The sequence below is a fragment of the Ochotona princeps genome, chromosome 14 (assembly GCF_030435755.1).
Source record: "Ochotona princeps isolate mOchPri1 chromosome 14, mOchPri1.hap1, whole genome shotgun sequence".
In the NCBI taxonomy this organism is placed as follows: domain Eukaryota; kingdom Metazoa; phylum Chordata; class Mammalia; order Lagomorpha; family Ochotonidae; genus Ochotona; species Ochotona princeps.
Window position 1 is genome coordinate 28777115 of NC_080845.1, and position 27165 is coordinate 28804279.

Consider the following 27165-nt stretch of genomic DNA (forward strand, 5'->3'; position numbering starts at 1 on the left):
CTGGGCCCTGCCTACTCACTCCTTGTGGAGGCTTTTCACATGTCATTCCTCCTTAGCATGCCTGTCTCGGTAACAAACCAGGCTCTGTTCACCTGTCAGTCACACCCAAACCACTTCAGCCTTGGTGTAAAACCCATCTTTCCTTTCAGACCATCTTGTCAATGAGGGTCACAGACCATCAGTACTGCCAGAACTTCCAAAGCCATGTGGCCACACCCCCTCAATTTAACAGACTGGTAGGCGACCAAGAGGTCAATGCAAGGGTACATATGGAATCAGTGGCACAGCCAGGACTAGAATCCAGATCCCGAGACCCTGGGCTGAGGACTCCTCTTATGACCTGAAAGTAATACTATCTTCCTGCCAGCAGAGGCCTCAGAACATTCCATTTTGACCATTATTTTTAAAAAGTCGACTTCACTCACTTTGGTTGATAGGTTTTAATATGAGCTTACGATTAAGGTCTAGCTTAAAAATGTAAGCATACAACTTGGATTTACCAAAGAGTAATGCATTTATTTCACTTAAAGACTTAAAAATACGTTTTTGGCAGTTGTAATATATAAAATGTCCTAATGTTAAAAAAAATAATTAAAAAGAAAAGCATGAAAAAACAGACCCAAAATGTTAAGATTTTATTTACAAAGCTTTTTGTTGTACAGAAAGTAAAAATGCTGTTACAGTCTCGGTGTAACTGGTAGCCACAGATGGCAGACTCACCAATCATAGCTACCCACGCTACAGCAAGTCTTACACAAAAACCTAACAACGCTCAGAATTCTGTTGGGGCCCCAGGCTTGGTGGTGGGTGACCAAGAGGGACTCCCTGGAGGAAGGTGGAATGCCATACGAACTATTCTTTGGCTCGGTGGGTGGGTGTCCTGGGGTTTGTATCACAGCTACCTTTTTTTTTTTTCTTTTTAAAAAAAACAGCTACCAAATCCATGAGCAGTCCAACCAATACTGAACAGTTCTGTTTTTGCAGGCTTCTTGGGGTCTTAGTCATCTTCTCCTTCATCATCTGTTTCTCTCTTCCTCTTCTCACCTTTCCCGCTTTCTTCTTCCTCTGCACAACAGCAAAAAACGATTTGTGACCATTGGAGAGGCATTTTATATATGGTATGGCTAATGGAGACAGCAACAAATTCTCTGATGGTTGGAATAAAACAAAACAAAACCCCAATAGATGTAAACAGCCCGATCACAAGGCAGTGGGTGGCAAGTGTTAAGTGGTGACTAGAGCCAAGGTGCGTCAACTGCACAGCAGCATTTAGACACAGCAAGGTCAACCCAGTTCTCAAATTCTAAGTTATTTTCTTAAAAATACTTACTATCCTTAAACCTGCTGGCCCCAACGATTTGACACCTAGCAACCATTAAGATGCACAATAGCAGTCATGCTTTAGAACACAGACTACTGAACACAATACCAGGTTCATTATGTATTCAGTCCACTGCTCAGACTAAATTAAGAGAAAACACATCAACCACGAGACCTAAACACTGCAGCCATTTGTACTACCCAAGAGTATGAAGCAATGGACAGTTATTGCACCATCGTGCCTGTGGTGGGGAAAGGAATAACACAGATGCACTGAAAGAGGCTATTTATTTTTATAATGTGACTCAATGGCATTTTATGTTCTTAGTGGTATCACATTCTAAACAATGGATGTTTGGCTCCATCTAATTTTTAACTGAGAAGGACCAAAGTGCATGCATTAGACCCACCTTCATCCTCATCCTCATCTTCATCCTCATCTTCTTCATCTTCATCAACTTCTCCATCATGTCCAAATTCTTCTTCCTAATTAGAAAACAGTTTAATCTTAGATTAATTCTGCCGAGGGATACACAAGAAAAAATGTACCTTGCAAATAAACAATACATCAAGGAGACAACTGTCATTTGTATCTACCTGATGCACTGAGATCCAATTAAGTTTCAAAATTCCAAACACTGTTTGATATTTAACTAAAAATGGCTAACTGAAGAAATGGATTAAAAATCTTGAATTTCAAAGCCACCTTGCACAGGTTTCTTTTTCTTTTGCATCACTCAAGAATTTGAAGACTAAGGCAGAGCAATAGACACAAAAGAGGTTTTCCATCTTCTGATTCACTCCCTAAAATATTTGCCCATCATTCACAGAATCCAGGATGTATCAGCAGAAAGCTGGATCACAAACGAGTGCCAGGACCAGAACTTACAACTCTACCATGGCCCAGGTGGCCTTCTACCCTGCTGCACCGCAATGCCCACCCCATTGGTTGTCAATGAAATTTCTCTTCTATTTTCCTGAACCTCCTTGAGGGTATGCATTCTGTTTCTCCTGTCCTATTGCATGCTTCCCTGGAGGCATTCTACTACTGGGACTCTCATAGGCTACACCATCTGGGGGATGACCAAATGCTTTTTTGCTGAATTAATGAATATATAGTTTAGGCTTGATAAACACACTTCCCTCAAGTGTAATGAGGAAACAAACCTCCAGGTTTCAAAGTTTTCACACCCTATGAAATGCTAGACTTACCCTTCTTCCCAACATTCAAGGCACAAATCTACCATACAGGGGATTTATTTAAAACATTTTCTACTGGACATTTATTTAAAAGGAACATAAAAGTTAAGTCAACCAGGGCCTGGCGTGGTGGTCTAGTGGTTAAAGTCCTTGGCTTTAATGCACTGGGATCCCATATGGGCGCTGGTTCTAATCCCAGCATCCCCACACTTTCTATACTTCTCCCTGCTTGCAGTCTGGGAAAGCAGTCAAGGACAGCCCAAAGCCTTGGGACCCTGCATCCACGTGGGAGACCTGGAAGAAGCTCCAGGCTGCTGGCTTCGGATTGGCTCAGCTCCGGCCATTGTGGCCACTTGGGGAGTAAATCATGTGAAGGAGTATCTTCCTCTCTCTCTCCTCCTCTCTGTGTATCTGACTTTCCAATAAAAATAAATAAATCTTGAAAAAAAAATTAAGTCAACCAGACTCAATATGCTACTCAGAAGTCTTTTCCTTTGTTCTTCATCTGCCCTTTATCTAAACTACAAATAGGAAATGTGGTAGAAAACTGGTTACACTGACTTCTCCACTGACTTCGTCTTCATCTTCTTCCCCTTCTACATCTTCGTCTTCATCTTCGTCCTCCTCTTCATCAAATTCTTCCTCCTCACCATCCTCATCCTCTTCGTCTTCCTCATCCTCTCCTTCTGCAAACAGTCCAAAAAGGAGCTCATTTGATACCTGTAATGTTCTGCAGGCACATCTGCCAATCACCCACTCCGTATCACGTGCTGCAACCCAACCCCTCAGTCCAAGGGAGGTCCATAACATCAATAGGGATTAAGTGCTGGTGGACTAGACATACAGCATGATACAACGTCTTCAGAGTTAACAGGGAATGTTAAAGCGGAATGTCTCCAACCAAGACTAATAGTTGCCCACAGGAAGGTAGACGGCAGCAAGCCTCTAACAAAGTAGGGTGTGTAGTTCAGCAGGCACAGGAAATATTGACAAAGCTGAGTTTTTAGGGAGAGGCCAGCTAACAGCCAGGCTCCAATTTCCTAACAAACCATTATTATTTTGCCAACTTTCAAGGCCTCAGTGTCCCAAGAGCTTATTAGAATTAACCACAGGCATCAGTTCTAAAGTGGCTACATACAAGGCATTCTCTCTAACAGCAAGACTATCCAGTAGCTTTATCAGGATCTTTCAAATATGGATACCGGGGTGAATCTGAGCTCACACACCTTCATCCTCTTCCTCTTCGTCTACACCATCCACCTCAGCATCCGAGTCAGGAGCTTCCCTGTCCTCTCGGTCATAGCCATCTAGGTAGGTAAGCTGGGGCAGCAGCCGGAAGACGCTCTCTCGGTAGTCATTCAGGTTAGTGACCTCACAGTTAAACAGATCCAAGCTTTTCAGACAATCCAACTTTTTCTGAAGAAAAGGACCCAAAACAAAGCAAAAACAATATGAACACTAAAATCCATCTGCTGAAGAGGTAAAATTGTTAGGCTCTGTATCCAATTAGCTGTTACTCACTCCACCTTGTTCCTAGCAAAACATCACTCCCTGTGCAAATTCTCTATTAGGCTACAGGACCACTCTTCCTTCAACCCCTCACACAACTGTCATTTTGGCAACAATAAAGATATGTAAATCTTAAATAATTTCTATTAAAACCAGGATTTTTTCAACACGAGACAAGAAGACAGATAAATAAATGTAGTTCAAACCTAAGTTTTGATGTCAGATCAAACTACCAATAAGAATGCTTGGCAAAAGAATGGGGGGTGGGATTCAGATATTTTACTGGAGTCTTTAATCTCAAGCTGTTTATCCTTCTACTTGGGGGACACAGACATGATACAGTAGAGAACAGACTAGAACAAGCAACGTGCAAAGCGTGGTAACACCAACACTCTTCTAGAAGGAATCCATATGGATGAAGGAACAGGAGTGGGAACTGAAGAGCTGAAATTTAAGTAACACAGAGACGTGTAACACCTCACTTATTTTTTTGAGGAACACTGGCATTATTACCAGACTCTTCTGATGTAAAATTCTGAAGATTTTGTCAGATCTTGAAATTCTGTTTGGATATTTTGTTTGAAATCACTAATTTCAACTACCTAACAGTTAAGATCTAAAAACATGGCCCTAGAAGTTTCTGAGTACCTAAGGCAAGTGGAAAAATGTCCATATTATTTGCTTAGATCTTAATCTGTTATTCTATCAGTGTAGTGTATTTGTTTTCATCACAGGGGAGTTAGGAGATGAGGGCAGAGGGACCACTGCGGGCACATGCAGAGATGGGAACAGGAAGTGACAGCAGCCTTCCCATTGCACACACACAGTGTGAGGTGGGACAAAGCTAGTGCCTTCCAAACAGGAGCAGCAAGTCAGAGGGTAGGAGTTGAGAAAAGGCTTGGTAGTCTCTGGAAAAAAGGTACTAAAAGACCCCCAAAACAAACATTAAGAGGATGTCTTCATGAATTAGATTTTAAAAATAGGCTGATGCTTAAAACTTTTGATGTTGCCTTATCAGGAAAAGCAATGCAGATAAAGTAAAAATTTTGTTTTTTAGGATTTGGGCTTCTGTGTAATTCTAAAGAAATATAAATGACATGCAGGTCTACTTTAAAACACTAACTAGAGGCCCTGGCTCGGTACCCTAGCAGCTAAAGTCCTCGCTTTGTAAGCGCTGGGATCCCATATGGGTACCAGTTCATGTTCCTGCTGCCCCACTTCCCATCAAGCTCCCAGCGTGTGGCCTGGGAAAGCAGTAGAGGACAACCCAAAGCCTTGGGGCCCTGCACCTGCATGGGAGACCCAGAAGAGGCTCTTGGTTCCTGGCTTCGGATCAGCTGGCTGTTGCGGTCAGTTGGGGAGTGAAGATTGGACCTAAGATCTTCCTCACTGTCTCTCCTCTCTGTATATCTGACTTTCCAATTAAAAAAACACTAACTACAGCAGAGGCTGGCAAACCATGGGTCCCAGCTCACTACCTGTTTTTTGCAGCACGAGCTGCTCAGGAACACAACCACATGCATTTGTTCATGCATTATGCAGGGCTTCCTAGCACTCCAGTGGCGAAGCCAAGTGGTCATGATAGACTGTGTGGCCTAAAAAAGCCTCCTACTTATAACGTGATCCTTTAGGGGCAACAGGGTACTGATCTCTGCCTCTTCACCTTTTGAACAAGCAAAAGGTTATCACACTTGCTTCACTGTCACTGACAAGGGCCTGAGAACAGTGTCAGAGAGGGAAGGCAAAACAGGAGTGTGGCAACAGGCAAATGTACCCCTCAAGGCACCCTCAAACAGAAGTCTACAGATTGGGGCTGGCGCTATATCACAGTGGACAATGCCACTGGCTGGGATGCTGGTTGGAGCCGTGACTATTCCACTTCCAGCTCAGCCCCCTACTGAGCCTGGGAAAGTACCTGAGGATAGCCCAAGCTTGGACCCCTGTATCCATGTGGGAGACTAGCAAGAAGTTCCTGAATCTGGACACAAGATCTGTCTCACCCCTCTTCTCTCTACATCTGCCTTTCAGGTAAATAAAAATCTTAACAACAGCAACAACAAAAAGCCTGCAGATCAAATGATATGCCTACGTAAGCAAGCACCCACATGTCCCCAGGAGCTGCTTCTGTATCAAGTAACTGTCAGGTCAGACCCTGACCTCTGGGAGCTCAGGTAGGACTTCTTAGCGCAGGGCAGAAAGAGCTGCAATGTCACCCCAGACAGCCAGCTGGCACAGTGGCTTCTCTTCAGAGGCTAGCTCTATACCAACTAAGACACACCAGAACGCAGGCAGCTTTCTCTGCAGTTGTTCAGACATTTATAGCTTAAATTCACTTCCAGAATTGAGTACATAAAAATGCATACAATACTGAACACAGTCCAAAAGCCCTGTCTAGTCTTACTTGTATAGGGTATCCAAGGCTCTAGCTCTACAACTGGCATGAACCTGAGACTTCTATTTCTTGACAATGCATACCACCAAATAATCTGGGGCATGCCAAGCAGTATGCTAGAAACTAAATTAAAGCAAATAAACAACCAGTAGTAGTCTAATATTGTTTGAAGTTACAAAATTGTGCTATAAGGAAGGCTCCATAGGCAGAAAATACACTACACAGATCATTCAGGATCCCAAAGTAATGTGTAAACACCACTAAAAAATTACAACTCTACCACACCAGAAAATTGACCTAAGCTAATAGGCTAGCCATAATAAACATTAAACATTGTATTAACAATAATTTTGCTTGCCTTCTTAGAATTTAGAAGGGCTTTGGGGGATGGTTTGGATGGCCCAGGTCTCTTAAAAAAGGTGTCCAAGGAAGTTTGAATTGATGCCTTCTTTTTCTCTCGATTAATGTCCCTGTAGCAAGTAGAGGCATTCACAATCATTGCATTGGCTGTAAGAACTGGGCTCAAAGTTGACGGTGTTCAAAATGTATGTGGTTAATGAGGATGAGGATGGTATTTTTCCCCAACACTTTCCCCATCACCTCTTCCTGCAGATTTACTCTATTTCAACTTGTACCTTCAGAAGACTAACCCAGAAATCCAGGAATCTCCACAACAAGTAAAGCAGACCTGTGGTGGCTAGTGTTCCCAAACAGCCCTGGCCTGTAGAGCTGTGGCTCTGTCACAAAGAGTGGTGTGTGACTCTGGACAAGGGACCCAGCCTCACCCAAGCCTTAGCTTCCTCAGTGTAAAGAAGGGCCATGCTACTTCTACCCTGTCTGCAGCAATGCTGCCTCATAATCACTAACAGCATGACATGCGTAAAAAAGCCAGGACGACGCATTGGGCACAGAGCAGCTCCTCCAAAGGTGGGTAACACCACAACTAACCTACACCATACCATGGGACTGAGGTTACCACAGCCAAAGGCTCCGCACACGTTACTGACCCAGAAAAGAGCACTCAGGTCAACAACTCCTGCATGTACTGTTTGGTTTCTGTTCTGCATTTGTGTATCAGAAGGCTGGCAACACTTCTGAAACCCACAAGAGTCAGGTTTCTCTAAGAATCAGGCATGGACAGAGACTGCTTGGAGTGGGGTGGAGGTGGCGTGGGGTATTAGGAGGCCCCATGCCCAACAGTGACCAATGATAGACAAGGACGCAGTCATCAATAAAGGCTCAGTGTAATCCATCGCCGAATTTAGCAATTCTCAGCTTAGAGAAATCTGGGTGTGTTGTAAATTTATAGGTAGAAAGACACAAATGGGACACAAAGGCATTGGAAAGAACACTGAGCTTGGATTTAAACCCCCTCCTCTGCCAGTTACCCTAGGCAATTAGTTAAGCCTCTGCACCCAGTTCCCTCATCTCCCAGAGGAGGGATAGCCATGCTCTTTTCTCCAGATTATAATAAGGATATGACGAGGCAAATGTTAAAGTCCCTGGGCACAGAAAAATTCAAAAATGCCTGCTAAACTTTTAGAAACAGGGTTGGTTTAGAGGATAAGAGTAAAATGAGGAAGTTGGGATATCCAAGCATTGTCTATAACAGAAAAATAATAGAAATTTATAGAGCAGTAGGCTTTCTGACACTTAGGAGAAATATGAGCTCTTAAATATGGCTCACTTAATAAAATACAAAATAAAAAAAAGGGAACTCACTAACAGAAAGACAATATTTCTGGCAGGAAATTCTCTTTTATTGTAAAAGCACACAAATTATCCTTAATCATTCTTGGAAGTATAAGAGTATTTTAAATAAATGATGTGAAAACCACAGTATTTTAACATATTCATTAAGCAAAGGTAAGAAAATCAAGAGTCGTCTTATTCGTAAGCTCTCCTCTTCTGGGTCCTGACACAGCTCCTGTCTGCTGCATACCCAATGACACAGCCTGCTGCATACCCAACGGCCCTCTCCTGCATTTACCACTGCTTCCAGCCCTGCCTGCAAAAGACCTTTTTGGCCACAGACTGAACCTCCACTAGGGCAACTTCCCAACTTACAAAGCATATTACCAGATTTCTATTCTTACAATCCCTAACGGAATGAAGTAAGGTTGAGATTACCATCCTTCCTACCTTCATAAAGTGAGGAAACTGAGGCCCAGGGAGAAGCACTTTGCCCAAGGTCACACAAGTCTACAACCCAAGCAGAATTTAAGCTTAGCTTCCCATCCATGGTTTATGCCAATATGAGACTAAGGATTTCCATGCAAAATGTCAGGCAACAGGGATGTAGCAGAGCGCACAGATCCCGAACCTGACTAGAGCTGCCCTTGGCTGTGTCACCCAGTAGCGATAGTTTTCTTAAATTACAAAAGTATATAATAGCTTGCTCAGTCTGGGAACAATATTTTTAAGATGAATGACTTAAGTCTCCATAAATTACTAAAAGGACAAAACAAAAAACACTCTAAAATTTCCATATGAAGGAAACCAATACAACATCAGGTGGGGAAAATGAAGCCACAGGAATACACATAAGGTCCTGATCTTTACAATTGGGACTCCTACAAAAAAATGACAAAACAAAACAAAACCCACCCACAAAACTGTCTCAATCCATCACAGTCTCCAATAACTCCCCAGACTATAAATATGAAAATGAAAATGACCAGTAAGTACCAGTTTCTAAATCCTCAATTACTTACCAAGGGTTCCAAGGTGCTGATATCTTTCAGCTTATTTCCACTGAGGTTTAGATGTGTGAGGTTTGGAAGTTTTTCTGCTAACATGTCGAGACCTCCAAAGATTCTATTGTCACTGAGCTCAAGCTGCAAAAGATGTACAAAGCACACAAAATACACAGAGAAACACATTCAGTAAGGTGGTATAAACAGCAAATTCAGTTCTCAAAATTTTTTAAATATTATTTTTATTGCAAAATCAGATATATAGAGAGGAGAAGAGACAAAGGGCAACATCTTTCGTCCAATGATTCACTCCCCAACCAGCCACAACAGCCACAGGTGCGCTGATCCGAAACCAGGAGCCAGAGGGTACAGGGTCCAAACGCTCTGGCTTTCCAGGTCACAAGCAGGGAGCTGATTGTGAAGCAGGGCCACTGGGACAAGAACTGGCATTCATATGGGATCCTGGCATGTACAAGGTGAGGACTTCAGCTGCTAGGCTACCACACCAGGTCCCAAAGAGGATAATATAATGAACCAGTATCTAGCTGGAACAATTTCTGCATACAAGCTTATTTCATCTGCATTTACTATCCATCTCCTCTCCCCATCCCACGTTCTCCTCCTGAACTGCTTTACTTATCTACTAGCTTATGCTTTATAGCAAATATTAACAGAACCAGAGGAAAGAATATGAGTGAGCAAGGACATAGGCAGCAAACCACATCAACTTTCTTTGTATGCTTGACTCTGATACTACTCAACCTACCCAGTGAGAAATAAGGGAGGCCCAGGCCCATTGCTGAGTCCTCCCTGTCCCTGTAGGACCTGCCCTCCTCACAGGTCCTCCCGACACACAGCATAGGCCACTCTGTGACTGTTGCTCTGCTCTGCCAAGCAGCTGGCAAAGCAATGCCTGAGATCCAGCAACATGGGGCTCACATGCAGCATACACGCCCCACATAAGCCCTGCTGACGATCACCAACAAGCTTACCTACAGAGCTCCTAAGCACACCACTTCAATGTGCTTTCTTTCTCATTTCACCATCATCACCATTATTAATTTGCACCTGTCGGAGCCTGGGTTTCACCTCTCCACATTGAAACTGTGGGCGGTGAGCTGAAGCTCCTGGTGGCTCTAGGCGCTGAATCTCACCCATAGCCACGGCCAAAGCCAGGGCGATTTTCAACCAACGCCACAGTTCTCAAATTATTTATTTTTTTTTTTTTAAGATTTTATTATTATTGGAAAGCCGGATATACAGAGAGGAGGAGAGACAGAGAAGAAGATCCTCCATCCGATGTTTCACTCCCCAAGTGAGCCGCAACGGGCCGGTGTGCGCCGATCCGAAGCCGGGAATCAGGAACCTCTTCCAGGTCTCCCACACGGGTGCAGGGTCCCAAAGCTTTGCGCCGTCCTTGACTGCTTTCCCAGGCCACAAGCAGAGAGCTGAATGGGAAGTGGAGCTGCCGGGATTAGAACCGGCGCCCATATGGGATCCCAGGGCGTTCAAGGCGAGGACTTTAGCCGCTAGGCCACGCCGCCGGGCCCAGTTCTCAAATTCTTATCAAGATCAAATAACACTTATTTCTGCAAGGGGATGTATGCTCACTTTGCTTCAAGCAGTCTCAGGTTTACAGACCCCAGCATCCTTTCGGCTAGAGTCGTTGGGGGTTGGAGAAGGGGAAGAGTAAGTTTTAACCAGCCACTGACAACAGTCTGTACAACTTGGCCTGTATTAGCAGCTGCCTTTTCCTAAGGTAAAAGGTGAGTCTAAACAAAGCAGAATTCTTTAAGGAAGCTGTTACTTGCTATACTCACCAAAAACAGTCAATGCGCATTCTGAGTCCCTTACTTTGCATGTCAAGTAAAGTCTGTAATATCTGCTTTCAATAAGCTACTTCTGGACAGTGCAAACATGCTGTGGGCACCTCAGAGATGAGTCTACCAAGGAGCGCTGTGACTTCAAGAATGGACTAGGGAACTGACTCAGGCTTCCAGAGCCTTCCTACACAAAGCTGGCACTAGTCTAAGAACCAACCCTCATTTCTTGGTTGCAGAGTCCAGCATTGTGGTGCAGCAAATTAAACCCACTGCCTGTAATGCCAACATCCCATTTGGGAGCACAGGGCCGAGTCCCTGCTAACCCACTTCTGACCCAACTCCTGCTGATGTACCTGGGAAGACAGTGCAAGATGGCCCACAGTCTTGGGCTCCTGCCACCTCTATGGGAGACTCAAATGGAGCTCCAGACTCCTGGTATCAGCCTCACCCAGTCCTGGTCACTGACGTTGTTTGGAAGTAAATCAGTTGAATGGAAGATTCCCTTTCTTTCTCTGTCACTCTACCTTTTAGATAAACAAGAAACCAGCCAGAGTGGCGGCACAAGCCAATGTGCCAATCAGGGAAAGAAGGACTCTTCACTGAAGAATGTTAGCCTCTTGGAGCCCAATAAAAGCACTACGGGAAACACTGAATTCAAGCTCTTCCCTTTGCAGAGGAGAAAATTTGGCACACACTGCAGTCCCCAGTGAGTTCTAACAACCACAGTAACCACCTAACCCTTGGACCTACGTGTCCAAGTACTGGAGACACATTAACTCACTTGACTGAACAACACAGGTGTAGGTAGAATCACCATTCCATTTCGGATGAAGAGGAGCTACACACAAGCTGACTTGCCTAAGACCCCACACCTTTTATAGTAGTGGGTATATGAGCTGAAGCCAGTCAGGCTAACTTACTAAGAGCCAAGCACACTCCCTCAGCTGGAAACACATATATGCTGTAACGGAAATTCCATATAATGAAACTCTGGGCATGAAAAGAAATGTACTGTATGGTGCAGATCAATTTTAAAACATTCAACATTTTTACTTTAAAAAAACAAAGCTAAAAACAAGCCACTTGCTTAATTGATAATAATTATCTTAATAGAGGAAGAAAGTACATTAACATTTTATTTGAAAATACAACCTTTGAAATCCCTCTCAAAGGTATATTCCTATCAAAAATCTAGTCATAGCTAGATTCAAAGCTGTAAGCCAAAGATCAATACAGACTGAAGCACTAACTTTGTTCATTCGATCAGTAAAAAATAAAACACTTTCCTTAGTCTACTTAGACTTCATTATTGGTCCTAACATCACATGTAACATTTATATTCTTGCAACTAATATCTTATGAAACAAGAATAATGAAATCAATCCACTCAAGCATTCAGTAGTTTATTTTGATATAAAATAAATTATAAATTTAGGAAAACTTCTAACATTTATACACCTTTTTTTTTTTTTTTTGTACTTGTTTCTTGTCAAATGAAACTACCTATGTTCTGGAGTCAGAAGAAATGAAATCCTTGGGCCCGGCGGTGTGGTCTAGCGGCAAGGGTCCTCGCCTTGAATGCACCGAGATCCCATATGGGCGCTGGTTCTAATCCCGGCAGCTCCACTTCCCATCCAGCTCCCTGCTGTGGCCTGGGAAAGCAGTCGAGGATGACCCAAAGACTTGGGACTCTGCACCTCTGTGGGAGACCTGGAAGAATTTCCTGGCTTCTGCCTTCGGATTAGCACAGAACCGGCCGTTGTGGTCACTTGGGGAGTGAATCATTGGACGGAATATCTTCCTCTCTGTCTCTTTCTCTCTGTATATCTGACTTGCCAATAAAAATAAAATAAATCTTTAAAAAAAGAAGAAATAAAATCCTTATCATCTGCAAAAATACTTGACTTGTCTCTAAACAGGACCTGTCTTTCCAGGCCCTATGAGAAACTTACACAATGATCACTGACAGGCTGACTTTCTGAATAAATCTGACAGGACACAGATCAAAGCAATTCAGGAAAATATCAGCATGCTAGGAAAACTAAAACACAAAGCACCAAGAACCTGCCAGCACTAAGCTTACGCTCTCAAGATTCAAGACTTTCAACAATACATCTCAAACCTAATCATTCAGGATTGTGTAATGGGTTTGAATTATCATGGAGTTTGACTTGTGAAGTCTCAAAACTCACCCCTCATCAATAGACATACAACAGTGTGGGAAGGACTGTGGCCTGACAGAACATAGTAAGAGCAGTTTCCAGTTAATATTAAATAGCAATAAACAGCATTTAACAAATTATTTGTACCTCAACTATTTTCTGTTGATCACCTGTCATGTATTATTTTCAATTATCACTGCAATTCTGCAGTCAGGTGGTGTAACCAGTTTACAGGTGAGGAAATTGAGCCTTAGAGAGACTAAGCAGCCTTGCAGAAGATTACTCATCAAAGAAACGGAAGAGCTGGAATTCAATCCCACAGCCGCCCAGCTCTAAAGACTATGTACTTTCTACCACACTAAGTGCTTCCTTACATGTAAAACTACATTTTCCCTTCTCAGGACAATTCACTCTGTTTGAGAAAACACACTTACCTTTTTCAATTTAGGTAGCTTGGGGAGATTTGAAACTGAGATCAAGCCTACATTTATTAAACTGAGAAACTCTAAATTCACAAATTCAGCTGTTAAGCCCTCAATTTTTCCATCATTTGATTTGCAATTGTCTAGGACAAGTTCCCGAACCTGTGAATGACAAAGAAAACAAGAGACAAGTTTTCAAAAACATAGAAAAACAGAAACCCAACCACAAATATCCTGCAAAAACACCCACATATGGGGCAGTCTTTCTCAGATCATCATCCTGATTATAAACATGACAAATGATTAAGAAACAGGATGTTGCTGCATGCACAGTATCCAAAACCAAGAACTGCAGATTTCCCATCCATCTACTGGTTCACTCACCTACTCCCCAGTGCACTGAAGCAGAGAGAAAAATCTAGGTCTCCCACAAGGGTGAAAACCCAGCTATATACACAATCAGCCCAGGCATTGAAATTCAGCAATGCAAGTATCCCAGATGGTGTCTTAAACAATTAGGCTCTATATCCACCCTAGAAACTAGCTTATAAGATGGAAACAGCTTTCTGCAATGTACATGGGAAGGCAGCAGAAGATACACAATGACAGGTTTCGACCAGGACGGCTTTAGCCTAACCCAGACCTGCCTGGTGGTGCCATTCTAGAAGCAAACCAGCAGATGCAGTGTCAGCTGTCCTTGGCATCTGAGTTTAGCTGAGACCACTAAGATTTCTGCAGTCACACTTTCTAACTCCGGTTATTCACCTTTACCAAGCTTCTTTCCCTGACGGGGAAGAATTAATATGCAAAATAGAGACCATTCTTTCTAAGACAGGGAACTGCAGCTCAATTTCAGGGTATAGGGTGTCCTTTCTTAGTGTTCAAATTCATCCAATGACATCACATCTGACGAGTTCTGAACATTGACTTTTCAGCCAACTATGCAAATCAATGATGATAATCCTTACTGGCATTCTTGCTTGGTCAAACCTGTTCTCTCCTTTTAAAAGATTTACTTTATTTGAAAGGCATATCAGAGAGAGAGAATATATTCCATCTGCCTGTTCACTCCCAAAATGACTGCAATGTATAGAGCTAACCTGAAGCTGGGGGTTAGGAGATTTGTCCCGGTCCGACATGGGTGCAGGGAGGGACCCAAGTTCTTGAGCCATCCTCCACTTCCTTCCCAGACCACAAGCAGGGAGCTGGATGGGAAGTGGAGACAGGAATCCCTACCAATTCGGGATGCAGGTGAGGATCAGCTTGCCCTTTAATTTGCACTTTTTAACACACGTTGCCTGCAACGCAAAACTACCATGTTTCATGCCCTTCATCAGGACCTAGTTAATTCTGCCTCCAAGTGCCAGGATCCCATTCGGGTGGCAGTTCATGTCCAGGCTGCTCCACTTCCCATCCAGCTCCCTGCCTGTGGCCTAGGAAAGCAGTGGAGGATGACTCAAAGGTTTGGGACCCACCTACACCTACCATGGCTGACCCAGAAGAAGCTCCTGGCTTCAGATGCCTCAGCTCTGGCCACTGAGGCCATTTCGAGTGTGAAACAGCAGAAAGAAGATCTCTGTCTTCTCTATAAAATCTGCCTTTCCAATAAAAATAAACAAACCCTGTATGTTTACTATATAAAAATATTTATTTTAGAAATACCCGTAATCAAGCATCTGTATGGAAGAGAGATGCTGACAAGGAACAGGAACTATTAACAATGTTTTTATCCTCCCATACAAAATCCACTATTACGCTAACAGTTACTAAGGACAGGATATACCATCACTTCCCTAACCCCATCATCTACTTACAAAACAGGACAGTCAGCCACACTCACCCACAACCCTCTCTTCAGGATGCTTGCAGACCTAGATACCTCTGCCTTTCCTCCCTAATCTAACAAGGAATCCATACACCTGAAACGTCCATTAACTGTGACAAAAAGCAGGCTTTGTTGATCTTGGGTCAGCCACTGAACCTCTCCGTGCGTGTTTCCTGTAGGACGGAGGAAACACCTACCCAGTGAAGTTGTAGCAAACAGTTCCTGGCATGCAACACTTGGAAAGAGACCCTGAAAAAGGCAGCAAGGCACTATCATGAACCTCTGCTGTTCATCCATAGCTGTACCACTGCTTTAATCTTACAAGCATCTAGTTCTTCTCTGTTCAAGAAACTCTTTAAGTGTAAAACCAACCAAAGAATTAAAAAAAAAAAAAAAAAAAAAAAGGTGGCAGGGTGTTCATTGCAGTGTTGAGTCACTGCTTGAGACAACCACTTCCCAGACTTGGGTTCTGTCCTGGCCACCCTGCTTTTGATCCAGTTTCCTGCTGATGGACACACTGTGGGTTGGCAGAGGACAGCTCAAGCTCCTGCTGCCTGCGTGGGAGACCCAGACTAACCTCCAGGCTCCTGGTTTTGGTCTGGCTTAGTCCTGACTCCTGAAGTCATTTGAGGAGTGAACCAGGAAACAAACTCTGCCTTCCAAATAAAGTGAAAAATAAACAAAACATTTTAAAAATTCAATAGCAATCACCCACCCAATGTTTTATTTTCATTATATTTGAAAGGCAGAGAAACAGATTTATTTAATAATATTGTATCTGTGTTCACATCAGGATTGTACAAGACCAAAATAATGAAATACAAAGAAACCTGGATTAAGGAATCCATTTTCTGATTATAAGCATAATCACGGTAATTAAAGACACACTAACACTATAAAGAAAATGTTACCCATTAATGCCACTATTAGCATTGATAATTTAAGCCTCTATATTTTTAAACACAGGTGAGAAGAAACTATTACTTTGAAATGCGTTTAAAAACAACCACAAGTCATCTTCTGATTCTCCCTGAACAGTTCCAGTTTCCTAATAACATTTCTTCCATATTTATGATTGTTTCCTCAGAATCTACTGCAAGGTGGGGAAAAAAAAGCATTTTGAGCATCACTGAATTCTTTATTTATAAAAGATTTATTCACTTATTTGAAAAAAATCACAGAGAGGAAGAGAACTCTTCCACCTGCTGGTTCACTCCCCAGATGCCCACAAGCGCCAGGTCTGGGTCAGGAGCTGCTTTCAGACTTCCCGTGTCAGTGAAGGAACCCAAACACTTGAGCCATCTTTTGCTTTACCCAGGCCATCAGCAGAGAGCAGCTGGGAAGGGAACCAGCACCTGTGTGGGATGCCAACATCGCAGGCATTGGCTTCATCCTCTGTATCATAATGCTTCAAACCATCCAGTATTTTCATTTTGAACTGATTTGCCTTTTAATCTTGTGACCTTTGTTGATTATGTAACCCTAAGATTCATATTTATCTTTTTTTTAAGGCTATCTTCTACTGTTTTTACACAAAAGTGAGGGGAAAATAAATGCAGAACAGAGAAGGGACAGACAAACATTAGGAAATAAGTAGCCAGTAAACACAAAACAACTGGTGAACTAAGGCAATTTTAAAAAGCACATTGAAAATATGCTTTTAAAGTGTAGTATGTTTCCTATGGAGAAGGCTGGAAACGATACAGACGGTAACAGTTTGCAAGATGCACCTCAGCAGCAGCAGCACAGAGCCAAGTGGGAATTACTGCCTAAATGAGACTGCAGAGGGGCCCTTGGTGAGCGTAAGAGGGTCTGAAAAGTTCCCACCAGCACTTTCCAAGTTGGCTGCGGCTGCGAGTTCTAACAGGACCTTGGAACTACTGCTTCCACAGTAGTGGAAGCGGCCAGAGGCATAGGGGGCACTTATCCTCCACCGGGACTACAAATCAAACTGACAAGACAGATGCGGGGAGACGGTTTGTCTTTGTGCGCAACACTATACTCACTCGGTAAAGACAAACTCCAAGGGCAGTTAGGATTTGGAGTTTACACACTTAATGACAGGAAAGAGGAGAAGAAAGGACTTTTGGGAAGAGCAAGCAAGTTTCTTTAGAAAAAACAAACAGGATTTTATAGAGAACAAATGAGAAACAAGGAGAGTTTATGATCTGTCTACATAGATTGAGTGGCCTTCAGAACCAAAAAACTGTACCCAGAGGGAAGGGATTAGTGGCAGACCAGGCCGCCCAGTCTCCTGGCAGGTTTGTTTCCAGCATCCCTCCCCCAAGACATGGAATTTATGCCAGTCCTTGCTTCACAAAAGCATTTGCTTGTAGTCAGGTAAGCTCAAGAAGGCCTTTTCGTCCTGCATCCATTACATCTCAGATGCCTGTGTTTTAATCTCTGAGGGGGCCCAGAGACCTACCCCACTCTCCTTCACAGGAGGAGGGGACCTAGACTGCCTGGAAAGAGAACAGCATCAGAAGGGCATCCGCTCAACAGAATCTCAAGGCCTGCCTCCTAGGCCCAGGAGGAATAGCAGTTCTAACTCAAGACACAAAGGCTCCAAATCCTCCCAGGGAAGGCTGGGCAGGCACCTGTGCGTTGGCGCATACCAGTTAAGGAGCAACCTGATCTAATGCACTTGGCTGGCTTTCAAACTCACTCTTCTTGTCTCTTTATCTCCAATTAAACCTGTTTCTTTTTTTTAAAGATTCATTTTTTTGAAGATTTACTTTATTTTTATTACAAAGTCAGATATACAGAGAGGAGAGACAGAGAGGAAGAACTTCCGTCCGATGATTCACTTCCCAAGTGAGCACAACGGCCGATTCTGTGCCAATCCGAAGCCAGGAACCTGGAACCTCTTCCAGGTCTCCCACAGACGTGCAGGGTCCCAAGTCTTTGGGTCGTCCTCGACTGCTTTCCCAGGCCACAGCAGGGAGCTGGATGGGAAGTGGAGCAGCTGGGATTAGAACCGGCGCCCATATGGGATCCCGGGGCGTTCAAGGCAAGGACGCTAGCCACTAAACCACGCCGCTGGCCCTAAACTTGTTTCTTCTAAAAATGGATTTGAGGTGAACATTTAAAAAATTAAATAGGAAAAAGGGTTTGCTGCACCTGTTAAGATGCTGACTGGGGGTCTCATGTTGGACTCTGTGGATTCTTCCTCCCAGGTGCACCCCAGGGAAGCAGCAGTTGAGGCTCAAGCTCTTAGGTCCCATTGCCGCCCTGGGAGATCCACACTGAATTTCTGGCTCCTGACTTTGGTCAAACAGTTCTGGGTGCTGTAGGCACCTAGGGAGTGAACCAGCACAACTTCTAAAAACCAAAACACCAGGCACTAAAAACCAAAATCTCTTCCTTCTTACAACTTATTTATCAGCAAAACAATATTTTCCTACTTCACTACTTTTCATTGAAAAATCTGAGCTTGAAATGTTTCTGGGCCCGGCGGCGTGGCGTAGTGGCTAAAGTCCTCCCCTTGAACGCACCAGGATCCCATATGGGCGCCGGTTCTAATCCCGGCAGCTTCACTTCCCATCCAGCTCCCTGCTTGTGGCCTGGGAGAGCAGTCAAGGACGGCCCAGAGCCTTGGGACCCTGCACCAGTGTGGGAGACTTGGAGGAAGATCCTGGCTCCTAGCTTCGGATCAGCACAGCACCGGCTGCTGCGGCCACTTGGGGAGTGAATCATTGGGCGGAGGATCTTCCTCTCTGTCTCTCCTCCTCTCGGTATGTCTGATTTTGTAACAAAAACAAAATAAATCTTTAAAAAAAAAAAGAAAAGAAAAGAAAGGAAAAAAGTGTTCTGAACCCAGGATCTAACTTTGACAGCACTGCTTGTACATATGGGGAAAGACTAGTATTTCTACACAGTCAATTGCTCTGTGTGAAGTCCTTTGTTAGGATGACTCACGAGATCCTGAATTAAAAGGGCAGGGTCTGGCGAGATAGCCTGGCGGCTAGAGTCATCCCCTTGCGTGCAGGGATCCCATATGGGCGCTGGTTCTAATCCTGGCTGCCCCGCTTCCCATCCAGCTCCCTGCTTGTGGCCTGGGAAAGCAATGGAGGAGGCCCAAACCTTTGGGACCCTGCACCTGCGTGGGAGACCCAGAACAGCTCCAGGCTCCAGGCTCCTGACTTTGGATTGGCTCAGCTCCAGCTGTTGCTGCCGCTTGGGGAGTAAACCATCGGACAGAAGATCTTCCTCTCTGTATATCTGCCTTTTCAATAAAATCAGATAAATCTTAAAAAAAAAAATTGTTTGAAGGGTAGATCAACAGGAAAGTTATTCCATCTACTGTTTCATCTTGTGCCACTTGTTTTATACTTATTTTTAAAGATTTATTTATTTGAAAGCAGTATTACAGATATAGAACAATCTTCCACCCGCTAGCAGAGATGGTCAATCTATACTCAAGACCCAGGAGCTTTTCCCAAGTCTCTCCCATGGGTGCAGGGTCCAAGGACTTGGGACATCATTTGCTGCTTTCCCAGGTCCATCAGTAGGGAGCTAGATAGGAAGTGGAGCAGCCAGGATTTAAACAGGCACCATATGGGACGCTGGCACAGCAGATGGTAGTTCTACCTGCTAAGCCACAGGAGGGCCACTTGATTGGTTTCCTAGGACATTCACTGAAAACGGAGAAACAGGGACTAAAACTGACATTCCAATACACAATGTCAGCATCACTGAGCCCACAATGCCAGATCTCTTACTTACTTCCCAGCGTGGTGGTGCAGCAGCTTAAGATCAGCTGCAGTGCTGGTACTCCACATGAAGGTTGGTTTTGTATCCTAGCTGCTCCACTTTTTAAAATTGGAAATGTAGATTTTTTTTAAAGATTTATTTATTTTTTATTGGAAAGTCATATATACACAGAGAGGAAGACCTTCTGTCCAATGATTCATTCCCCAAGCGACCAAAAAGGCTGGTGCAGCGCCAATCCAAAACCAGGATCTAGGAATTTCTTCCAGGTCTTCCACGTGGGTGCAGGGACCCAAGGCTTTGGGCCGTCCTCGATTGCTTTCCCAGGCCACAAGCAGGGAGCTGGATAGGAAGTGGGGCTGCTGGGATTAGAACTGGCGCTCATACAAGATCCTGGTGCATCCAAGGCAAGGACTTTAGCCACTATGCCACCGCACCGGGCCCAGAAATGTATATTTTTACAGAGAAGGGAATACAGAGAAAGGCCTTCCATCTGCTGGTCACTCCACAAATGATCACAATGGCAGGAGCTGAGCTTAGCGGAGTTGATCCACAGCCAGGAGTAGGGTCCCAAGGCTTTGGGCCATCCTCTACTGCTTTCCCAGACCACAAACAGAAAACTAGATGGGCAGCTGAACAGCTGGGACACAAACCGGTACCCATATGGAATGCTGGCACTTGAACTTGGAGGATTAGCCATTGAGCCATGGCGTTGGCCCATCCTCCACTTCTGATCCAGCTCCCTATTAATGAACCTGAGCAAGCAGTAGAAGATGGCCCAAGTTCCTGGGCCCCTGCACTCACATGTGAAGAGAAACAGTGGATGGAAAACCACCATCTCTGTTATTTCTGTAATGCTGCCCGTTAACTAAAATTCTTTTTACCCAAACAAGCAAGAAGCAGGTTAAAACAGTGTTCCGAAATGACAGCGAAACAGACTTCCAACACTGGTTGCAGAACCAGTGACGCAAAAGGGACAAACACATCCTACTGTAAAGGGAACCATGCTGAAAAAGTAACTTGGCAGAAAAACCAGCACTACCACTAAGGGAGTGATCACATTACGACCTAAGCAGATATGGATAAAATACTCAAAGCAATAGCAGAGAAATGAAAATGCTTCTGTATTATTTTAAGAACAGTAAGATAGTATACACATGTTAATAGCATGATTTGAAGTTTTAACAAGATTAAACATTCTTGGTATAATAATTCTCTATGATTTCTATTTTCTTCTTTTGCTTATCTTTATCTAATTTTTAACAAAGATGCATCACTTATTCAGGGAAAAAACCCTTCAACTAGACTATCCCATTGAGCTGAAAATTATATCATAGTAGATCTAACAATAGATGCCAGAAGTTAGGATCTAAAAATAAGAACAATAATAATAATAATATCAAAGGTAAAACTAAAAATGGGATGGAGAAGACTTAGGCGCCAGCATGGTTGTGCGGTAGGTAAGCCACCAGCATCCCACATGTGCAGATTGGAGTTTTTTTTTTTTTTTTTAAGATTTATTTATTTTATTACAAAGTCAGATATACAGAGAGGAGGAGAGACAGAGAGGAAGATCTTCCGTCCGATGATTCACTCCCCAAGTGGCCGCAACGCCTGGTGCACGCCGATCCGAAGCCAGGAACCTGGAACCTCTTCCTCCAAGTCTCCCACACGGGTGCAGGGTCCCAATGCATTGGGCCGTCCTCAACTGCTTTCCCAGGCCACAAGCAGGGAGCTGGATGGGAAGTGGAGCTGCCAGGAGTTCTTTTTTTTTTTTTTAAAAAGATCAGATTTATGGAAAGAAGAGATAGGAAGATCTTCCATCTGCTGGTTTACTTCCCAAATGGCAGCAACAGCTTCAGATGAGCTGATCCAAAGCCAAAAACATCTTCGGAGTCTCCCAAATGGGGTCAGGGTCCCAATGACTTGGGGCGATCCTCTACTGCTTCCCCAAGCCACAAGCAGGGAGTTGGATGGGAAGTGGAGCAGCCATGCCACAAACTGGTACCCATACAGGATCCTGGAGCTTGCAAAGATTTTTAGTTATTAAGCCACTGTGCCTACACTTTTGCTTCAACTTCCTGCTAAGACACTTGCAAAGCACTGAAAGATGGAGTGCTCGAACCCTTGCTACTCAAGTGAGAGACCCAGATGTAGGTCCAGGCTCTTAGCTTTGAATTAGCACAGGCCACACTGTTGTCATTTGGACTTGTGAGCCAGCAGATGTAAGATCCCTAACCCTATTTAGTTTCAAATAACTAAAAACAAACCAACCAACCCCCAACTTAGCTAAAGAATAAGTCATAGTTCAGCCTGTAACACCAGCACTTCACTGGGCCATAGATTTAACCACAGGAAAGAAGGAATGCCTGGCTTTCTGAATGAGAAACTCAAATAATCATATCAGTATGCTGAGAGCAATAGCAGATGCGAGGCTCACCTAAGAAAAGATATTTTTCTCAGTTCTGGGATGCAATTCAATTAGGTACCTCAATGTCTTCTCACTTAACTGACATCACTGTCTTTTGGTGTATGTATGTTGTATCACTGTATGATTTTTCAGTAAGTAACTGAATATTTACATACCGTTTCCCATTCTTACCAATAGCACTAATTTCTATTCTTGTCTTTTTAAGAATATGTAAATGGTAGGGCCTGGTGCAGTGGCCTAGCAGCTAAAGTCCTTGCCTTGAATGCGCCGGGATCCCATATGGGCGCCGGTTCTAATCCCGGCAGCTCCACTTCCCATCCAGCTCCCTGCTTGTGGCCTGGGAAAGCAATGGAGGACGGCCCAAAGCCTTGGGACCCTGCACCCACGTGGAAGACCTGGAAGAAGCTCCTGGCTTTGGATTGGTTCAGTTCTGGCCGCTGCGGTCACTTGGGGAGTGAACCAATGGATGGAATATCTTCCTCTCTCTCTCTGACTTTACAATAAACAAAAATTTTTAAAAAGTAAATGGTTAAAAAAATGTTAACCATCATTCTTTATGATAGATTATGTTAAAATGCCAGGGAAAGGGCCCGGTGGCATGGCCTAGCAGCTAAAGTCCTCGCCTTGAACGCCCCGGGATCCCATATGGGCGCTGGTTCTAATCCCGGCTGCTCCACTTCCCATCCAGCTCCCTGCTTGTGGCCTGGGAAAGCAGTCGAGGACGGCCCAATGCATTGGGACCCTACATCTGCGTGGGAGACCTGGAAGAGGTTCCTGGTTCCCGGCATCGGATAGGCTCAGCACCGGCCCGTTACGGCTCACTTGGGGAGTGAAACATCGGATGGAAGGTCTTCCTCTCTGTCTCTCCTCCTCTCTGTATATCCGGCTTTCCAATAATAATAAAAAAATCTTAAAAAAAAAAAAATGCCATCTTAGGTAATCTTTATCCCACTATGGAAACACAATCCAAGGTGAGAAACAAGTTTGAGTTTTAAAAAACATTTATCTTTTTAATATAAAGATTTATTTACTTGGAAGGCAGAGTTTAGAGATTTTTCATCTTTTGGTTTACTTCTGAGAGCTGGGTGGGCATAAGCCTCGAGTTTCTTCCAGGTCTTCCACGAGGGTGGCAGGGGCCCAAGGACTTGGGTTGTCTTCCACTCTCTTCTCAGGCACTTTAGCAAAGAGCTGGATCAGAAATGGAGTAGCTAGGCTGGCTCTGCACCACAGTAAGCTAAGCTGCAAATCCAGCATGCCATCTGGCACAGGTGAGTCCTGGCTGTTCCGCTTACCAGGCAGCTTCCTGTTAATGAACCTGTGGAAGGCATCTGTAGATGACCCAAGTGCTTAGGCCCTATCACCAACAAATAAACCTAGATAGTTGCTGGTTCTTGGTTCCCACCAACCCCACCTAGCCCCTGCTGTCACACCCTTTCTGGCAGTGAACCAGCAGATGGAAGACCTCTGTGTCTCCTTCTCTTTAACTCTTCCTGCAAATACTAAATCTTTTTCAAAAATAAGGTCACTGAGATCAGATGTGGGTTACTGTCTAGACTGTCCTGTGTGGGCAGTGTTTCAGAGTATTTCTGAGCATTCTAACCTAACTACAACCACTCTAAGTGGGTGAGCAGGCTCAGTTCTTCAAATACAGAGTCGGCAGGACCCAGAGCTCAGTGCCAATGCAACCAATTTTTGTGACTCGTATGCTATGTTCTAGTACATAAGGTGCCATGTGAGTAGCTGATTTTATGAAAACTTCCATTTGCTTTAAGGACCATGCCTTTGGGAAACACTTTTAATCCTTTAAATAATTGCCTTCAAAACCTGCAACATTTTAAAAAAGTTATCCTTCAATTTTATTCTAAAGCTGTGACTTTCCCAATTCCCCTCTCCTGACACTCTGTAGGGCCTTCCAACACCCACTCCCCAACCCCTCCACTCTACATTCAGGCCCAGAAGCTTAAAGGGCTGGGAGGGAAGCCTCTCTCGTGGGGGGCACATGATTTCAGACCCCGGACCTGGTGGGAGTCATATATTTCATACACCCATGGCTTCTGCGGACCAATGAGGCACTCTAGCCACTTGTTGCTCTTGAACAGACAGGACAGGACCAGCAACCTGCCCGATTAAAGTTCTAATTAAATACTCACACAGCTCTTGCTTGGTTTTTTCTGGCAAGGCGGTTGAGGCCTTTATTGATTACCAGAAAAACTAACTACCACGTACACATGCATTTTTTAAAGGCATATTGTTTCATTTATGAGAAAGAGCAGCAAGTACTGGGAAAAGCAGTTCAATGTATCTAGCCGAGAGAAAATGACACATTACTAGTATTTTAATGCCTTTCGAGAAGAATCCCAAAATCTAGATTTTTAAAACCTTTGGATTACCTACAACTGCAAGTTTCTTAAGGGAATTGTGGTTAAATTTAGTTACTGTATTGATTCTCAACTACCGGGCGGTATGATGGAAGGTCCGGCATTAACCCCGCCAGGTGAGAACGAGCTCCAACCACGCCAACACCGCAGCACGTGGCGGGCACAAAATGTCTGACTCGACCCCGGCACCCGGGAAAGGGCCACCCACCCACTCCTCCTCAAGGTTTTCAAGGTGCCACCGCCAGGGTGCAGCCTGCCCCGCACTGCCAGTGACCTCAAAGCCACCAGGTAAACCCTGCTGGGGTCGGCTACTTCCGCCCCCTCCGCAACTTGTTAACCACGGCCACCTGAACCCTCGCCACGCGGCTCCCCGCAGGCTGCCTCTCAGCCGGCCGGGGAGGGCCATTAGCCTGCTGCGGCAGCATGGTGGCTCCGTGCGCGGGGGATTCGCGCTCCGTGCGAGATCAAAGGGGCGACGCTTAGAGGCCTGGCCCACGCACACGCGGTGTGAGGCCGGCCGCAGCAGGCCGCACCCTGGCACGTCCGGGGGCACAGGCCACGGCCCCAAGATAGCACGAACGCCCGCGCGCCAGCCCAGGAGCGGCCGCCTGCCGTTGCCCTTTTAAGAAGGGGGGAGGGCGCCGGCAGCGCGCCCGCGAGGGGATGAGTCGGCTGCAGTCGCAGCGCGCGGCGCCCGCCAGTGCAAGCCGAGCCCCGGCGGGACACAACAGACCGAAGGCTCGGCCCGGGAGACGGCGGAGGGCGAGGGCGAGCGGGCGGCCATCGAAGGGCAGGCCGCCTCACGCGGCGGAGGGAGACGGGCGCCCGCCAACATGGCGCTGTGGCGGCCTGTGGCGCGCCCGGGCTTGGCGCTAGGAGCCGCCGCCCGCCCACACCGAGGGGCCAGCCCTCCTGGGGCAGGGGCCCCTCGGGCTCGGCGGCGGCGAGGACGACGACCCCGGGGTGGGATGGGGGAGAAAAGGGCCCGGCAGCTGCCAGAGCGACTTGCCCGAGACCGGCCGCGAAGGGCCCAAGCGAGGGCTGGCTTGGAGGGGTCTCGAAGGAGAGCGAGGGAAATGGGGGAGAAAGTTTTTATTTTTAGGCTTGAAAAATGGCGGGAACCGCGTCCTTTTTTCAAACTTGGCCCCGGGAGGGGCGGCGGTTGCGCCACCTCCTCCGGCCCCGGCCCACCCCTCCCCCGCTCTGCGCGCCGGGCCGCGCCCGCCCAGACTCCCCAGCGCCCGAGGGGGGCTTCGGCACCCCCTTTTAAAGTCAAACAGCTTCCCTTCCTCGCCCCCTCCCCAGAGCCCTGCCTTCGGCCGGGCCGACGTCAACCGCGAGGCCCGGGCCAGCCGCAGCCGCCCTCCTCCCCTGCCTGCTCCCCCGCTCGCGGGCCGACGCGCGGCGCGTGGAGTCCGGCGTGGTCGGTGGCGGGCCCGGCCGGGGCTGGCCGCGCGGCTCCCGGGCAGGCCCGCCCTCCACCCGGCCGCGCATCCCGGGAGGCTGCAAACATGGCTCCCAGCGTTACACAACCCCCGCCTCCTTCCCTCGCCGCCGGCCACACGCACACAGCGTTCTCTCCCGGAGAGGACCCCGGCGGGCAAGGGAGTTCAAACTTTGAGCTCCTCTATTCCCGTCGCCTCGCCGGGGCCGGGCGGCCGCGAGGGCCCGCGGGCGCCAAAGAGTTAATCCCCGCGCGCTCGCTCCCCCCTCCGCGCCCGCCCGCCCGCTCGCTCGCCCGCCTTCCCCGTCCCAGCCCGCGAGCTGCGCCCTCTCCCCGCGCCCGGGGCCCGCGGAGCCGCGGCTCGGGGCCCCGCAGGTGGCCACCATTACATGCAAGTCATTGAGGGGGAAGAGGGCGCCCGACGGGGGACTCTGCTTACCGCTGCCGGGGTCCGGTTCCTCAGCTCCAGGTGGATCCTCCTCTTCATATCCATGTTCCCCTCTTCCCCCCTCTTCAAACTTAACTTTCCGCGGCGGGGGCGGAGGGGGGAGAGGCGTCCCGGCCTTGCGCAGCGAAGGCCGTCGGAAGGGATCTTGCTGGGCGGCGGAGGCCGGCGGCGCGGTCCCAGGCGGCGAGCGGCGTGCGGGCAAAGGCGAGCGGAGCCCCCGGAGCCAAGTTACTCACGGGAGCGGAGAGAAACCATGGAGGGAAAAGGGGGCTGGTGCGCGGCGCTGGTCTCACTACCGCCGCCCCCGGCCGCGGCCTCGCACTGCGCTTAAACCGGCGACGCGGCGCGGCGGCTGCTCGGCTCCACTCGGCCCCGGGCGGCGCTGCTCGGCTCGGCGGCCGCGGC

The 27165-nt window shown here is 46.3% G+C and overlaps 1 protein-coding gene and 1 non-coding gene across 2 annotated transcripts; both read right to left on the bottom strand.

Moving 5' to 3' along the window:
• Positions 1-620: 620 nt before the first annotated feature.
• On the bottom strand, positions 621-27165 carry ANP32B (acidic nuclear phosphoprotein 32 family member B). The gene is made up of 7 exons (XM_012925763.2): positions 26752-27165; positions 13537-13686; positions 9136-9258; positions 3747-3936; positions 3082-3206; positions 1731-1806; positions 621-1065 (listed from the first exon to the last, which is right to left on the bottom strand). Exons 1-7 carry the CDS (start codon positions 26803-26805, stop codon positions 998-1000), a joined length of 786 nt encoding a protein of 261 aa, XP_012781217.1. The 5' UTR covers positions 26806-27165; the 3' UTR covers positions 621-997.
• LOC118759955 (small nucleolar RNA ACA64) lies at positions 10184-10310 on the bottom strand. Its single transcript, XR_004996493.2, has one exon. It is a non-coding gene; the product is annotated as a small nucleolar RNA ACA64 (small nucleolar RNA).